General features: G+C 42.2%; 1 protein-coding gene across 4 annotated transcripts in view; it reads left to right on the forward strand.

Annotated features, from left to right (window-relative positions):
* Positions 1 to 9,816: 9,816 nt before the first annotated feature.
* Als2 (Amyotrophic lateral sclerosis 2) overlaps positions 9,817 to 17,695 on the forward strand; it is a 77,536-nt gene continuing 69,657 nt past the window's right edge. For all 4 annotated transcript variants that reach the window (XM_084590629.1, XM_084590630.1, XM_084590631.1 and 1 more), the window contains exons 1-3: positions 9,817 to 10,094; positions 10,725 to 12,317; positions 17,035 to 17,215. In XM_084590629.1, coding sequence (XP_084446755.1) covers positions 10,078 to 10,094; positions 10,725 to 12,317; positions 17,035 to 17,215 — 1,791 coding nt within the window. In that variant the 5' untranslated portion in view covers positions 9,817 to 10,077. The remainder of the gene's footprint in view (positions 10,095 to 10,724; positions 12,318 to 17,034; positions 17,216 to 17,695) is intronic.

Below are 17,695 nucleotides of genomic sequence, written 5' to 3' on the forward strand. Positions count from 1 at the left end.
CTTTCCAGTCTATCCTGATTTAATTCGCCCATGAACCTTTTATGTAATCCAGATAGACTTACAACCGATGACGGACTCACGAATATGGTGCCCATTTCACTTCCTCCGCCGTAGTAACCACGCGCGCCGGGCAGGTCGTGCCTCCCGCAAGCCCTCCGCGCCAACGATATACGGTGGATCTCTTCCGCCTACGTAAGAAGAGCGTGCTAAAATCTGTTCTTCACTTAACCAATAGGCCGACAGCAAAAAAAAAATCTTTCTTGCGGATTTCTGACCCATACCGTGTTATTGATAATTGCAATACAAATAAGTTACGCAACACATTGCCGCATGATGCGGCGCGCGGCTCATCGTCTGCACACTGGCTCCGCTGCTAATGCGTCAAGAAATTTACATCTTTCTTTTACTGATACAATGGGATCGGCAGTCAGGCAGTTCCATGAGAGACCAGTTACTCTATAGCGCTGAGCAATCACAAATTGCGCCGTCGGATGTGCCTTCGATGCGAAACAATTTAGGCCTAGCGACGACTAGAGAGTAGCGCTCGACGAGAGTGCCGTAATCTGCTACGCCAGCGGTCGGCGCCGCTTTCGTAAGCGCTGCTGTATGTGCTGCGAATTTGTCGTCTTCGTTCATGGTGCAGCTGAGAGCGCACGTTTTTAGACGTTTTGCAAACGATGCTGCTACGACGTAGGGACGGAGGTTCGTCCCTACGACGTAGGGACGAACACCAAGGCTGCATAAAAACGTCGACGGATGGTACTTTAGACACTACTTCTTTTATGTGCTGGTCTTGAACCGTGGTTTAATTTGAAAGTATACATTGTTGAAGCAGGACAGCTCGATCGCATATAGAAATGGGCGTTAAATCAATGCGGCGATAACTGGAAAGCATTTTTCGTAGTGTCTGCATCTCGCGTTTTGTAGCTGCCCGTACGGTTCATTCGCTGTGTGTTTGTGTACAGTTACCATTGCGATTATAAAATATAATTGAAAGTACATGTATCATGAAATATCCAACAGATACATCCTCGCTGCTGAAGTGGAGCATAGTCCTTCGCAGTCAACCCGGCCGCTAGTGCTGTTTCCAACAGCTGCCGCCATACCAAACGGATGGTGTAATTTGCTGGCGCGCTCAAACGAAGCACAAATAGCACCAAGGTGTCGGATAGCTTTCACGAGCACCGCGAAACAGCACTTTTACAGTACTGCACCGCAGAATCAACACGCACAGCACAGCCCAAAATGGCATCAAGAGGAGCCGCAGCGGACTTTCCCAGTTTGGCTCATACGGGGCGCCACCATCAAACTAAGATGGCTGTGCCCAGGCATCGAAACTAAAAAGGTCTATAGTGTTGCTTCCTCAACAAAAATTGAGAATAACCTCTTCTAATTCAGGCATATGAAGTGGGTAAATTATGTTTTGCCATTTTTAAAGCTTTGGTAAAAGCTCGTTAATTCGAACCTCATGGGACCGGAAAAATAGTTCGAATTATTGAATGGACCGAACTCAACCAGCGTTCCGTTGAACGCATCAAAATTCACTAGCGTTCTAAGCAGAGTACCCGGGCTCGAATCCGACCGCTGGCGGCTGCGTTTCAATGGAGGCAAAACGGAGAGGCGTCTATGTGCTGTGCGATGTCTGTGAACGTTAAAGCTTCCCAGGTGGTCGAATTACTCTGTAGCCCTCCACTATTGTAGAGTGGCTAGAAAGTTCTGTGTGATGAACGCGGCACGTTTCCCATAGAGAGGGGTGACCCTCCAAGCGTGACAGCCGCCGGGGCCAAACGGAGCGCTGCAGTCTGGGGTGCCGTCAGCATTCCGGAGGACACTTAAACGCGTCCATAGAACGCCACGCGACGAGCGGTGGTGTACCGTCCAAATACACTTGCCGGAGAAAGTGTGACAGATACTGCGCCTTTCCTTTTCTGTAAACCAACTATAATTATACGTAGCATGCAACGAATGCCGATAAGAGGCAAACGATGAGAAGCAAATGATAGAAGAGGAAGGGTAGGCTTTCGCCATTCTCCTCTTTGGTGGCCTCAGTGCACCAGCTGTGCACCGTGTGACATCACTCCCTCCTGGCGCATGCGCAGCTGGTGCGGCGGCGGCGGCATCTCTGAGTCACCCGTGCAGCGGAGGAGTCGGCGGCGGCTTCGGCACGCCTCTCCAGCTGTGCTCCGTGTGACGTCACTCGCTTCTCGCGCATGACAGATAGGGCTCCCCGTGGTTCCGCGAAATCGCTCAGACCTAGAGTAGTGTTGCTGTCTCAAAAAAAAAAAAAAAAAAAACTGAAAAGGACCACTTGCACTTAGGCAAACCCTGGACAATATATAGTCGCCTGCTTTTAGACGAGAACAGCGCGACAGTGTCTATTTTTCGCATTATGCTTTATTGCGGGGAGCGTAAAAGCAGAACTGCTGGAAATAGTAAGAGCCTCCCCGACATCACTTGACACGCGCACATTTTCGGAACAGTGGAAGAACCATGGACACCATGGGGATGGAATTACGGAAAACGCCCAGCACGAATCGCCAACGATTGTCCGAAACGCCGCTCAGCCGCGGGCTAGCGCGAACGGCGCGAAGATCATAAAAGTGAAAGCATCGCGTGTATGTATATAGCTTTTCAAAAAGTGGTCGTGGGCGCTGCCATACTGAATACTGGGCGGTGCTGCTAGCACAGGAAAAGTTGAGGATTCTCTCTCCCAAACCTACCCCACAGTACAGTGGCTAGAATACTAGCCCACAGCCCACAGTCAAACCCACAGCTAGCCCAGTCAAACTGGTTTCGCCGAGGCTTGTGAAATGGTCTTATCACGCTCGCCCTGGAGCGCACATCAAAGGTGCGCTATAGTGCACGGCCAACTACGCAATATTTAGTTCAGGGGTTCAGATTTGAAAAGTGATATTGTGGATATTTGGGTTCTTTGGGGTTTTACGTCCCAAAGCGACTCAGGGTATGAGAGACGCCGTAGTGGAGGACTCCGGGAATTTCTACCATCTGGAGTTCTTTAACGTACACTGACATCACATGGCAACCTAGCTTTTCGGCTGCTTGGGCACAGTAGTCGCGTGCCCTAACCACTGCACCACCACGGCGGGGCTGAAAAAGTGCTATTCTGCTGATTGCTCGCTGTACCAATCGCATACCTGGATGCGGTCGAACCGGTGTGCAACCCGTAACGTCCATCCGATGCCTCTTACATGGGCATTGAGAGTCCACGTCAACAATCATACTTATCCGCATTTCCGAAATTATGGGGATCGAGATAATAAGCATTTAATTTGGAACTCTAGAGGCCACGCAGAACAGATAGCAAGCATTTGATTACAGCCGCTGCCACGGCCGCCAACCCCTACCCTCCGGAGCCGCCAGCCATTGAGCTGGTTTTGGTTTACCCGTTCATCCATGGTTATACCTGGCATTTTCTTCCCTCCCTGTTGCAGAGGTGCGTTTCCTCGTTACCAAGCCGCCTTATTGTGGGAACGTTTTTCTGGCCATGTTACAGGCGCCAGGTCGCCCAGACGCAGCTGCGCGTATAGTTCAAATTATCCTTGGCAGAACCGACTCCCGTTCAAATTATCCAAAAATTCGAATCATCAAAGTTCGAATTAACGAGCTTTCACTGTGCTTTGAGCAACAGGACTGTGCCCTTTTAGAGCAACAGTTTTTCACCTTAGGATGTGGAGAGAAAATACGCGAAAAATATAATCTGCGATGCACTTTCATTATTGCATAATGTGCATGGTAGTGACAACTCAGCCTAGTCAGTTCACAGTCGTTGAAATTATCCATGTGTTCATTGAAACAACTTCCCCATATGGATCCATTAAAGTGCTCGTATGAGCCAGGCCCTCCTTGATGACATCATAGCACAAGCAATGCATCCTCATGAGCATGCAGTTCCAAGTGCAACCTATAATGGTCGGTAGCCTCAACAATGGTAACATAATGTTAGATTATTATTTTAAGTTGCTCGAAAGGAAGACAGTGCAAAATGGACAACAATGACACAAAGAACGCTTCTCTTCTATGGTTGTCATTTTTTGCGCTGTCTTCATTCCTAGTATGAATCGCCCCGCCGGGGTGGCACAGTGGTTAGGGTGCTCGCCTATACTGTGCCCAAGGATTAGTGGGATTGAATCCCGGCCTTGGCAGCCGCTTTTCAGTGGATGTGAAAAGCTAGGCGCCCGTGTGCTGTGCGATGCCAGTGCATGTTAAAAAACCACAGGTGGTTGAAATTCTCAGAGCCCAACACTATGGCATCTCTCATAGCCTGAGCCACTTTGGGACGTTAAACCCCACAAACCAAATCAAGTATGAATCATCAACTAGCCCAGCATCATGTTTTATTGGAGTAGTTGCTCATTAGCATCGACCTGAATGTAGCTGCAGACTGCAGCTAGAAAGGAATGTCATACAGCCCTCAAACTTTTCACCTGAAGAAAAATACATCCCAATCTGGGGCCCCTGCATGTTAGGGGCAGTCACTGTATAAATTGCACAAGACTTCATAGCATTCAGGTGTATACTGATGTGCGATTGCCCCTTGACTGAAATCCATTTCACGTGTGGCACTCCCCTAAACACCATATAATACATTTTTGGCGACCTTAACCATAATGTGTAAAAGTGTCAATAACAACTTGCATGCATAGAAATCTGGCTAACGAAATAGGCATGGAGCTTCTCTGAGGGACCAATCATTTCACTGATCGTTTGAAAAAAAATTGTGCATGCCAAAATATTAAATTTGCATGGGAGAATAGCAACACTGATGTGAATGACGCAGAAAAGTATTTAGGGAGGAGCATTCTTGCTTTTATTTTTTATATAGGTCATCAAAGTTTTGATGTTGCCAACTCCTGAAATTGTTTTTTCAAATGGTCATGTTTGTTTGTCTTTTCAGCAAAACTGGCTCTTTCTATGGCAAGACCAGGAGAGAACCCTTTGGGTAGGCACGTTATCTCATCTAATGTAAAAATTTGTTTGAAAACACAAAACGTGCCGGACCATCATATTCGTTTTTGTCCAAATATGACAAATAAGTTGATGTTAATAACAAGTTTGAAGACCTCAGGAAACTGAGCATTTTAGTGGTTTGCAACAGTAAAATGATCTTTCAGGCAAGTTGACTGCATACTTGAGATATAGCTGCAGTGCAACAGCCATATCCACTTTAGGAAGACACTTATGCACAAATAAATTTTGCCATATGCAAGTTAACCCCCTCCCCCCCACTCCCTTGATGTTGAGGGGAGTGCAGCATTTACTCGGGTGTGCATGTGCGCATGTTGCTAAAATGAATGTGCTTCTTGTGCTGCAGTTATGTCTCAAGAATGCTTTGCACACAAAAGAAATTGTTATTTTTCAAACAAATATCTCTGTTGCTAACCCCAACTAATGTCTGTGTTAGAAAAAAAATAAAGAGCTAAATCTTAACTTTTTTTTTTTTGTTAAAGTTAAACCAACAGCTGCTTCTAATTAAAGTGTCTATGGTGTAGAAAAAAAAGAAAGGTTATGGCTCTCAAATTCTTGTCAACATTCTAATCTGCAACGAAAATCTTTAACAAATCATACTGATTGTATCGCATACCCAGGGAAAACTAGGAAATCAGGTGAAAATGTGATATTTTTTTAATTCACTATTGTGCTCTGTTGCATATATATGCACTACAGAATTCATGTAATGCTAAGTATAATAAATTATGCCATGCAGGGCCAGTCAAAAGAAATGCAAAGTGTAACACCACTCTCCAAGGCTTACTGCTAGCATTGAGGTCAGCTGTAAATCATGGATGTGTTCTGATGGAAGTGTTTTCAGAAGGTATTGTGCTCCTGTATTTTAAGGTATTGGTAATAAGTCGTTTTGTCACTTCCAGTGTTTCCAGACTGCTGCGACTCAAGATTTTTGTTCATGTTTATTGACCAAACAATTTGCTTATAGAATGAAGACTTTATGGTGTTCCCTGGAAGATTATCTCTGGAAAGAAGGATACAACATGGGAATTTCAGTTAAATGTTTGGTTTCTATTTTGTAGTGTTTAATGTTCTAAAGTGACAGCCTATGAGAGACTCCACATGGAAGGCTCCAGAAATTTCGGCCACCTAAGGTTCTTTAACATGCGCTGACATCACACAGTACACAGGTGTCTTGTGTTACACCTCCACCAAAAATTACCTCTGCTGGCATCGAACTTGTGTCCTAGGAATCAGTAGTGAGCACCATAATTAGCGAGCAAGCCGCAACAGCGAGGCATAGTGGAATGTGCTATGTCAATGCATCTGCCTGTCTAAAATGCATCACACAATTCTAATTTAATCTTTATTTGTTTTCGCACAATAGTACTATAGGCTCCGTGCGCTGCAGTTTAGCGCGCGTAGTGGCATCTGGTTAACAGAAGCGGCGAAAGGTGGACGCCACTCTTTTTTTCAGTTTGCAGTCAGAGGGGCAAGCGGCACGGTGTTTCCATCAAAGGCAAAAATAAACGCTACTAAATATGGGTGGCTCGACCTATTGCTATGCTTACCAATGTCATAACAGCTATAAAACACTGCAGGCAAGGTGCTGAAGATAAAATTATATCGTTTTCCTTGGAAATCCTACGAAATGGTAAAGAGGCAGCGCTGAATTCGAGCAGTGTTTTTGCATATTATTTTGCATCCTCGATAGCTAAGCCCTTTTTTTTGCACTAATAAAAAGAAACAAAGAGAGTGGTTTGGACTTTTTTATATTTGTTTCTTGCGTCTAATAGCAGTGTAAAATCATCTCTGAAAGCAAAGTTCTTTAAGTAGGAAAATAAAACCAAAATGTTTCATGAGCACACGTGCCGTTGAATAGTGGTAATAGTTTATTAAAGAAAACAAACAAAAAGAGAAGGAAAATAATGTTGTCTGCCGCGGTAATTGCTGTATAATATCTGAAGCACCCTAGCTGCGGCTGGCGATAAAACAAAAAAGGTATAGGGAGAGGATAGGATTAATACATGGCCGCGATAGCATATGAAAGTACAGTGGGAGCTTATTTGTATCATTTATTTCAAAAATATGAATGCCATTGGGCACTCATTTAATTAGTGCTTTCAGGAAATAGCTAAAATAAAAATCCTCTAACTTTGGCACATACTCAGGGAGAAATTTACGCTACATCTTTTTCCATTGGTTAGAGCTATGCTTCTTTGAGGACAATACACAAATCAAAGCGGTGTCGAACCTCAGGACATAGATCATTATCATAACCTGCATGTAGTAAGAATGAGTTTTAAGCAATCATAATGGACCATTCACATATTGGATGTGTGGCACATAGGTAATTTCTTTGTCTGGGTCAATCAGGCACTTGTTCCTCAAACTGTAAGGGCGCTTAATCAATTGAAATGTGCTGCTCGATTTTACAATGCCGTCTGTAGCTGCTTGCATTTAAGAGGCAGGCGCCTCATCATGGTGCATTCACACTTGCGAGTTGCTTAAGTGTCGAAGGGCGGAAGCGTGAAGAATGGGTCGAAACCAGTCATGCTGGAGAAGCAAAAGGCACTGGAGAATGCCCTTCATCCTCTGTTTTACTAAAAAAGGGGTGATAGTCAACCATTGTACTCTTTGGACACCTCTCCCTGAGTCATCTTGCAGTCGACCGGAAACATTCCTGAGTTTACGCAGAAGGAGTAACTTGCCTCTTTTCGCTTCTTCAAATGATGCGAGTGTGCCCACAGGGAACGAGACCTTTTGGTTGGAGAAAAGGCTCGTGAAGCTGACAAGGATCTCCGCAAGTGGTCAATTTCAGCTGCTGTACAGCCCACTTTCAATTTAATTTTACCTGTAAATTTACCTGTAAGCTGTAAATTTTGTTTACCTCAAGGCGAATGTCGTAGTCAACAATTTTCATTTGTGCGAGGCACTTGTCGCTAATATCGGACGGCTACACTGTGGCAATTGCTTCTTCTTGACTGCCATACACGATTGTTCGTGTAAAGTCGTTATCCACTTTTCAAGCTCTCTCTCTTTTTTCTTTTTTTTTTGAAATTTACATCCAGGCTTTCAATCCGTTGAAATCCGCGTAAAAGCAGGCGTTGACTCACCCACGGTGCCATTCTCGCAGTGCGCACGACTTTTATGCGGATGGGTTGACGGAAACACACTTGGCATTCGGTTATGCGGAGAATGCCGTGCGGCGGCGCTGGCGCCACCATACCAGAGCACAAAGCCTATAATGTTTTTTTTTCTAACCTTAGTACACGGTGTTTTTATCAGGTTAAGTTTATAGTTATGACCTCTTGCTCATACTGCACCACAATTGGTGCTATATTGTATTTTGAGTGACAAATAAGTGGAATAAATATTTGATTGTACCCATTCAGATGTTTACAGTATGCAACCTGCATTCTTCTTGCAACTTACTTTATGACACCACAGCACACAATAAGAGAGGCAACAACTTGTGTCCTTATGTCCTCAATGATGAGTGTCCAGTTCTTAGTGCTATTTGCATTGACAGTTTTATACCAGCTAGCCAAACTCAGCATCTTCGTGGAAATTTGTTTTTGCTCTCATATGTTACTGAAACTTGCGGCCACTTTCAAAAGAAAAAAAATCCACCGTCTTGTTTCACAGGTGTATGTTTATTTCTGGCGACCACATTTAATTGCACCATTGGAATTTCAGGAGGGAAGGTGACCCAACTCCCTCCTCAATCCACAGCAAACAACATGCACAACATGCAAGTGGGAATGAAGCCTCCAAAATGCTATCTGTACAGATAACTATTCCACTATATTATTTAGTTAAATATGCTACAAGTACATATACCTTGGTGTCTAATTATTTAATCAGGTCATGCATCAATTGTTACTAATTCACCGATTAGGCTATTTACTAAGTAACCTTGTTTTAGTAACTCATATTTATACTTGCCTACTTATAATGTTTGTATGCTCATGTTGTTAACACCACGTTAACCTCGGTGGCATTTTCTCCAATTTTTCATACCATGCAATCATATTCCTGCTGAAAACTCGCCTTTTTCTACAGTGGCCTGCCATTGCTGAATTGCACATACAAGGCGCCCGTGTACTGTGCGATGTCAGCGCACGTTAAAGAACCCCAGGTGGTAGAAATTTCCAAAGTACACTACGGCGTCCCTTATAATCTGGGTAAATTTGGGATGTTAAACAATATAAAGCAAGCAATCAGTCTGGCCTGTGAGACTGGGACTTGATTCTTGCATGGCTGAACGATTGGTGCATGACTGCAAGAGATGATACGCTTAGAAGTGTAATTACGTTGAAATTTTGAACTAATACCATCTTGCTCTTCTACGTTTCCGCTGTACGCGATCTATGAACGTTAGTTATTTTTCTCGCTTGCTGTATTTATCCTAAAAAATCAATTTAGCTGGCCAACTTTTGAACACAGCAGGCATATTTGACGGAAAATATACGCTACAAACGGTCTCAAATCAGCTTTTTGCATGAAATATAGATTCCGCATGATCAGTGCAGAGCTAAAATATCGCAAATTAGCTGGAAGCACGGTGTTATAGGGTTACAGTGTTTAGGAGGTCATCCGCGCTAAAACAGGAATATTAGGAACTCCCGCTCAACTTCACTGGCCTCCGCCCCCTGACGCTGCCCGCATGTCCGTATCCACCCATACGGCGTACGTAACGTACGTACGTACGTGCATACGTCAGCTGTACCATTCTGTTCAATTAAAAAAAATGTATATATATTTTCGCAAAAACGAAGCCAAATATGCTGCAACGCTACAGTTGTCCCCTATCCACCGCCGCGTCGCGACAGTCAGATACAGTTATCTCGTGTCCACAAGCAACATTGGCAACACTTAGTGCAAGTTTCGTTTCGTTTTATCATATGTACAGTAGCGTCAGTTCGGTAAAGGAAAGGCAGCTTTGCGTGATCTTTGCCAGCATTGAAATGATCAAAGACTGCCTGCCTTACGAATGCATTGACAGTTGTATGGGGTTCTTCTGTTTGTGATGCAGCCGTGTGAGGGAGCAGCTTGTGGTTTGTGCTTTCCTCAATGGATAACAAAAGAACAGATTAGACACGCAAAATCATGGGTGTGATCGAAGAGTGAGTATGTTCTTTAGCATTGAACGGTGTCCCATTAGAAGAAAGTGTTATTTATTTTTTTACGTAATCGCTAATTGACAATTAAGATGTCTTATCACATTTTCATCAGTTGTAGAGTTGTGGCGTGTTAGATTTGCCCAACTCCTAGCGCTCGGTGGGAAACGTTTGCTTGTGTCTCGTTCAAAGTGCCGTTTACATTCGCTAAACAGTGAGTTAATGAACCAAATCTAGTTTATTTTATTGATGAAGTCATTTTTATTCGCCTCCCATTGCAAGAAAAGAAAAGCCTACATCCTCACAATTTCATAACGAGAAATTCTTCGCGTCGCTTTGTGATCTAGGTTCCTGAACAATCAAAGTATCAATGAAGTAGGTTATTGACCCAGAGGTGGTGCCGTTCTTGTCTTTTTTTTTTTTTTTTTTTTTTTTTTTTTATGAACTATGTCCGGCGGTGATTCAAGTAGTGCCTTTGTAGAGCTGCTGAGTAATTTTCCTTGTAGCCGGGGCAATGAAAGCACGCGGGCTAACATATGTGCGCGTGGTTTGTTTTCACTGTAATAAATTGATCAGTATGTGCATTGCCTTTGCTCTCTATAAAAATATTAACATTCGGCGGTTCTTGTTTTACAGAACACCGGATGAAGACAAATCACCCGAGGTGCAAGGCATACTGTGGACATGTAACAGTCCTCTGTCATCAATTTCCATTGGCAAACACACTGTAACGTCCCTTAGTTTTGGTTCACACCACTGCCTTTTTTTGACAGATAATGGAGAGGTATTTGCTTTCGGAAAAAATAACTATGGGCAGCTTGGCAGTGGAAACACGACTGAATATTCAACAGTACCATTCCATGTTACTGGGGTGCAGTGCGCAGCTAAGGACATTGCATGCGGGCCAAACCACAGTGCAGCTCTCACTGTCGATGGCCTTGTCTACATGTGGGGCCAGAATAACCAAGGGCAGTGTGGCTTTCCTGAAGAAACTCTTCTGAGCCCAAGAAAAGTTGAGGTCTTGAAAGAACTTGGGAAATGCCAAGAATGTGGGTGCATAGTCACTGGTGGTGTATTTGTAATTAGCATTTCATGCGGCCCTGTACATACGCTGGCCCTGACAAGTAACCACGAGGTATTTGCTTGGGGCACAGGCCCTCAGCTCGGGCTTAATGTGACAACAAAGAGTCTACCAAAAAGAATTGACTTCCTGAAAGAAAAGAAAGTGCTTTCAGTGGTATGTGGTGCAACTCACAGTTTGGCTGTAACAGAAAACATCCCACCAGTGATCACTGAAGATGATGCTGTCATATGCAGTACTTGTGTTGTGCAGTCTTCCACCTGCCCTCTTGGTTTGCCTTGTATGGTATCAAAGCCTACTGCTTCCCAGGATGATGCCATCACTGGCGATTCAGAGGGCATAATGGGGAATGAAGATGTGATACAGAGCTCAATTCCAAAACCACCATATGGATCTGAAGAGATGGGGGACTTACAAGCCCAAGATTCACTTCCTGAAGTTGGAAATTTACATCCCGATGAGCAAATTCAAGCATCATTGGTTTCCGCCTTGCCTGTGAACACTGATGTTTCCACAGATGTTCAAGATAAAGCTTCTCTGGCTTCAGGCGCCTCAGCTACCAAAGACGATCAGCAAGAAACTGATGCTGTTGGAGTCCCGGAAGCAGATTATGATGAATTTGAAGGTGTAGAACTGCGAAGAGGGCCCATGCAACGCTTAAGGTCTACATCTATGCCTTCAAAACGGACGTCATCCATTCTTAATCCTGAACATGCAATGGAGTTCCTTGACAGACAGCTTGGTCACAAGCCTCAATCCAAAACACGAAAGTCGGCACCAGAGGACTCCATTAGTGAACCTAGCAAGGAAATATCTTCTTCAACTTCGTCAGTTGCCATGAAGAACATGTTTTCTCGTGTCACTTCACTTTTTGTTGATCGCCTTAACTTTGTCTCTTTTGCACCTCAGGTAACTGCAACAGGATCTCGCAGTGGCTCTGCTGAGTCCTTTGAGTTAGTTGAGTCTGATCAGATTCCAGATATATTTAATTCTGAAAAGACAGAAAATAACTTTGAGCGACGGCAGAACTCATCACGATCTTCTGACATCAGAGAATTCCAGCTACCTAAGCACAGCATGATCACTCAAGTTTGGAGCTGGGGCAAAGGATCTTACGGCCAGCTTGGACATGGTGATGACCTTGACAGGTAACAGCCTTTGTCTTTTATATTGACTTTACTGTGGCTAAAATATCATATCAATTAATTTATTGTCACTTATAAAATTATAATTGCTGTAAATATTGATCTTAAGCCAGATTTTTTTTTATTTAGAACATTTGCATTAGGGCTGCGGTGGTAAAAGCAAACTTATTCTTTGTGTGTTCACCCTATGTTAAGAATATTTCCTAATGTAACAACTAAAAAAATTTTTTAATAGCTGCAGTGTTATGGTGATGCTTACAAGTTACAAAGTAGCTCATAAAACATCATTTTTAAAGGTATATCAAAGAAGACAAAGTTTATGGTCCCTTTATCGAAAAGCAGTTCTGCTCGAAATTTGCTGTTATCGTGACCACCACAATTTGTCCTTTTCATTTCAAGCTTGAGCACGCTATTTGTATTTTGTAGTGGTAGGATTCTTTGGCTGAGTTTATGGTCACTTTTATCGAAAAGCAGTTCTGCTCGAAATTTGCAGTTATCGTGACCACCACAATTTGTCCTTTTCATTTCAAGCTTGAGCACGCTATTTGTATTTTCTAGTGGTAGAATTTTTTGGCTGTATCATCTGATTTGTCGTTCCTTTCTTCAAGCTAAAAACAGTGAAGCTGCTATGCATTTGGGAACCGACCTACTTGCGACAGGTTGTGAAATTGAGGGTTGACGTTTTGGAGAATGTTGCTTCTTAAGACAGGCAGATCAGTGTTTATATATAGCAGAATTGAGGCTGAGCATGTTATGTAAAAGAAGACGTGCTCTGAGCTTTAGGCACATAGTCAGGGGGTATTCCATTGCAGTGACATTATTATAATTTAAAGGGTCCCTGCAATGGTTTTCTCTGAGGCTGCCAAAAGCTGAAATACTGATAGATACTGAGTAGCCTGTCAACCTTCAGCAAAAATATGCTATCCAGCATATTCAGCACCAGGAATAGTTATAACTAAAAACAGCCCTCCGCCTCTTCTCTCGCAAATCCTACACAGGAGCGAACGAGGGAAAGAAAAAAAAAAAATGACAAGCTTGCGCCTTGCTTCACCTACAAAAATGTCCCTGGTGAAGGTGGCTCGGTTGTTTATTTTTGCCACTCTGTGAGGGGGGAGGGGGAGGGAGCAAGGTTTTCACTTGGCCATGTGGGCCACCTCCTTCAACCTACTTTAGTGTCCAGTTTCATTGAGCTCACTGTTTGCATTTGTAGTGCTCACTTGAGCCCTAGACATGGTGACCAGTATACTTTCATATTCAGTAACTGTGTAATGTGGCGTGGGGTGGTGGAGGGTCAGTTTATAAGAAAGTGCATGTGCATCTGTCTAAATAGATTTTACAGGTATAAGAAATACGGAAGGGAACAACTGATTTGCAAAAACAATCAAGATTGACTTCTCCGGTGGGAGTGGCAGGCATGTATTTTGCCTTCCTTTATGGAGTTTCCCTCGCACTGAATGAGCCTCATTGTGATTTTTTCTAGCTTGGCATAAAAGTAAAGATAAATTTAGTGCATTAATGCAAAATAAGTGTTCTCTTTCATATTTTTCGTGCCTACACCTTGCTGAAAATGAGCTTTCTTTTAGTGTTCCTGCTCTATTCATATCATATTGTAATGCATTTTGTAGCTATAAGCAACAAATGATGTTATCTGTGTTTCCGTGTTGTAGGTTGTATTGAGGCCAAGCAAACTTTATAGTGCAGTGTATCAGACTTAATGACATCCCCACTCCTCAAAGCTTAATCCTTAATATGCTGCATGCAGTAAGAAAGCGTGGGAACACAGGGACTAGTATGTACAGCCTCATCCACTTCTAGCTAGAACACGGTCACTGCTTTTAAAGCAACATTGCATCCGACCCGGCCACGCAGTAATCGAAAGTGGCTGGCCATGTGAAGCAGCACATCCGTGTCTCTGTGTGCTTGCATCGCTTTGCATCGATATCTGCCTGCGTCAGATACAATGCTGCTTTAAAAGCAGTGACCGTGTTCTAGCTAGAAGTGGACGACCCTGTACAACGATCATATTGCGTGAAGCTTCTGCTTAGTCTAGCGTATCATGGCATTCTTTACTGTATTACAGAGTGAAAATTTGTTTGCATGGAATTATGAATATTCCCGCTATATACTTGTGTGAATGTTATTCAGCTTTTCTTTTTCCATGAAGTACGTCTATTTTTAGGCTCGTCAACCTCTAATTGTGACCAAACGTGATTTAGTCTGCCCAAAGGAAGGTGTGTGTGTAGCCAACAGATGTCACTTGGCCAACCAATTTCACTTTTTTCAGACTGTTTAGTAACCTTATTTACCTTGTTCTCCTTTACCCCGACATGATAGACATGTAGTGTCTTTGAAGTGATGCAGTACTGCCATTGCATACATGCTTTGAGAGTGAAAGGCTAGGAATCTCATTCGTTTTTGGCAGAAACCACGTGTATATTTAAGAACTATAGTGTAGGATGCATGACACTTTTTTTGCTGGGGAATAAGCGCTATTGAACACATTTTAAATTAGTTTGTTAGACTGTTGTGTTTCTAAAGCTTTCGATGGCATGCAGAAAGGTGATGTTAGGGCAGACGAAGGTGGAGGCACCATTAGTGAAATGCTAAAAAATGATTGTCATCCTGTATTTAAATAATATCCTTCATTGTTAATAGCCTCCCAAATTATAGAATTGACCTACATTTTTTGGCAGACTTGTATTGTAATCAGTGCAATGTGTGGGCTTCCTTCCCAGTTTTATTTTTGTTTTATTTAAGTCAAAGTGCTTTTGAGTATATCCCTAACAGCAGTGTGGGTGGCTAATAGTTAAGGAGGGACGTAACTTTCACCAGATAATTTTTATCTCTGGATAGATCTATATAAAACATTTTGAGCTTATCGGAAGCAATGTTACAGCTGCTAAGAAGCATTAGTTTTGTATCTCAGTAATATTTTTTCTATGATTTATTTCTCTATTGATTTTTGTGAAAAGCCTGCAGAGTTTACAAAAAGAAGCAGAAGGCTGGGTTAACATCCAATGCTTTTCTACAAGTGGGCTACAGGTCAAGACACACTTGGAGTTATTTTTTTTTTTTTGCGGAACTAATTTTTAGTTTTAAATATTTATGATGTAGTTTTTCGTCGACATTTCTACGTTTCGAAGAAGATAGTTTCATACAACAAATTCATAAATTTCAAAATTGGAAAACAAAAAATGACTTGGTCTAGAGTACGGTTCTAGGAGTGCAGATAGATAGATAGGGTCAGAATATATATACAACAGTCGTGAAGAAATTTGCTCCACGATTTGAGTATCTGGTTAGAAAAAGTGGAACAGTAAAAACACCGATCATCCAAGGATTTCCCTGATATGCGTAGCCACAATAGTTCACAAAATAATTTTTTTTTACAGTATTTCCCAGTGAATTTCAGCTATGGAACTTTAAGGCAGTTTAGAAAACAGGGCGTTAAAGTGGATACAGTGACTTTCAAGAAATCGTTTTAGGGGGCTTTTTTTCATGATTTCAGTGCCGCATACCCGCTTAAGGTATGTGCTGTTTGTCTTGACTAAAATGCTAGCAATTTATATGGGCGAGAACATATACCATCTGATGCATCTGCATTGCTGACCAAGCAGCACTACTTTTAACGTGAAGTGCCTTGTAGTAATTCAGCTGGTTGCTTCATTGTGTTAAGTTGTAATGCATTAAGTGTGTGTGTGTGTTTTGCATTTCCTGTTCATGTGCCATTCTAGCCCAAAAGCCCAAAAGAAAAATTTCATATTCAATTTAGATGTTTAATCATTAATGCTGAATACCTTGTATTCACAAAGTTGTAAAATGTTCACAGAAGAGATTCTTTTTTTGGACAGACCAAAGTTTGATGTTAGAGGTTGCAGCATTGCTAATTGCCATTCTTTTTATTAGAGTAATATTGGAATACTAGGTTTTAAAGATTATAGGACGTGTTTTTTTGACCAAATCTGTCCTTTGTAGCTTTAAAGTTCTTGCAGTTTTTTTTTTTTTTTAACATTGTATCACTGCAAGGCATTTGGTTCAGTTTGTGCACCAAGATTTGTTTATTTCGTTATGCCTATGCAGATATAGTTTCTTTTTTTTTTTTTAGGGGATCTCCATTAAGTCTTCATGAGTCATGTGCTTTCTGAAATCAGATCGAATCAAAATTTTATTTCTGTCTATTGCAAAGGAAAAAATGCATGTTGATCGTTTTTAGCCTTCCTCGATGGACTTGGGTCTATGCAAAGAATACAACAGGAAAATTAGCAAGAAGATTCAAGAATTTATTAAGGGAAATTTTGAATGTTTGCAGTGAAGTTTTTTACAATATGTGTGGGCCTAGTACTGCCTGTAAATTTTTTATATAAAATAGTTTGAAAAAAATTTAGGTACTATTTTGAAAGGACTAATGCAAGAAGAGAGTTTGGATGGGTGTTTGGGGTTAGATTGTTTTTTTTTTTTTAGCTTAAATTACATTTTTTTTTGCCTTGCTGCAAACGGTTCTGGCCAGCTTGCTTTAAACAAATCATACAGTTTCATATGGCTCATCTTGAATAAATCTCCCAGCTCAAGTTACTGTTAGCAACATTCATGATATATAACTGGAGTGCTGCATATTGTGCAGAGAGCAGATTTGCTTGCTAACCCTTTAGCAATGCCGTGACTTGTGAGGTCCTGCTATCATTTAAGGGCGTCCTGTTTGTGTTTCTTCTATGTTCCACAGAATGCAGCCCTGCCTGATGAAGCACCTGAACGACTCTGGCGTGTTGAAAGTGAGCGCTGGTCACGGTCACTCACTAGCTCTCACCTGCACTTTCAGCGTGTTCAGTTGGGGGTTGAATGATGTCTCACAGCTTGGTCACAACCCTGCAGCCAAATGCATTTCCACTCCTAAACTGGTTGCTGTAAGTCTTGAATGACTCTGTAGGCAGTGTTTTCCTGCATGTGGATGCTTTTCTTTTGTGTGTGCACGTGCGTCTTCTTTTGCCTGTGCAATATCATCATGATGTTGACTTGCAAGTAACATGTAGCAAAACAGTGATTCCAATTCATGCTGGGCAGTATGTGTAATTGAAGTAAAGTTTAAAATGCAAAGCCCCAATTTTTCTGCAACTTTTGTTTTCTGTTTTTGAATAGCACATTCGGTGTTCATTAGTCAATGAACTAGAAGTGTGACTTTTGTGTTTGTGTTAATTTTCTATTTGAGTTAAAAATTTTTCAGTTTAAGACCTACCTTGGTAGAGATTAAAGCTACTTCCTTTCAAACACCAATGCACCAAGAGAAATGGAGACCAAATGGCTGGCTTAGCGTGATTTGATCTTGCATGTTATTTGAATTCATGGTTCTCGCACCTTTATTATGCAAGTGCCCATATATGGCCTCC

Source organism: Amblyomma maculatum, chromosome 1 (assembly GCF_055883805.1).
Source record: "Amblyomma maculatum isolate TAMU_Amacu chromosome 1, ASM5588380v1, whole genome shotgun sequence".
Lineage (NCBI taxonomy): Eukaryota > Metazoa > Arthropoda > Arachnida > Ixodida > Ixodidae > Amblyomma > Amblyomma maculatum.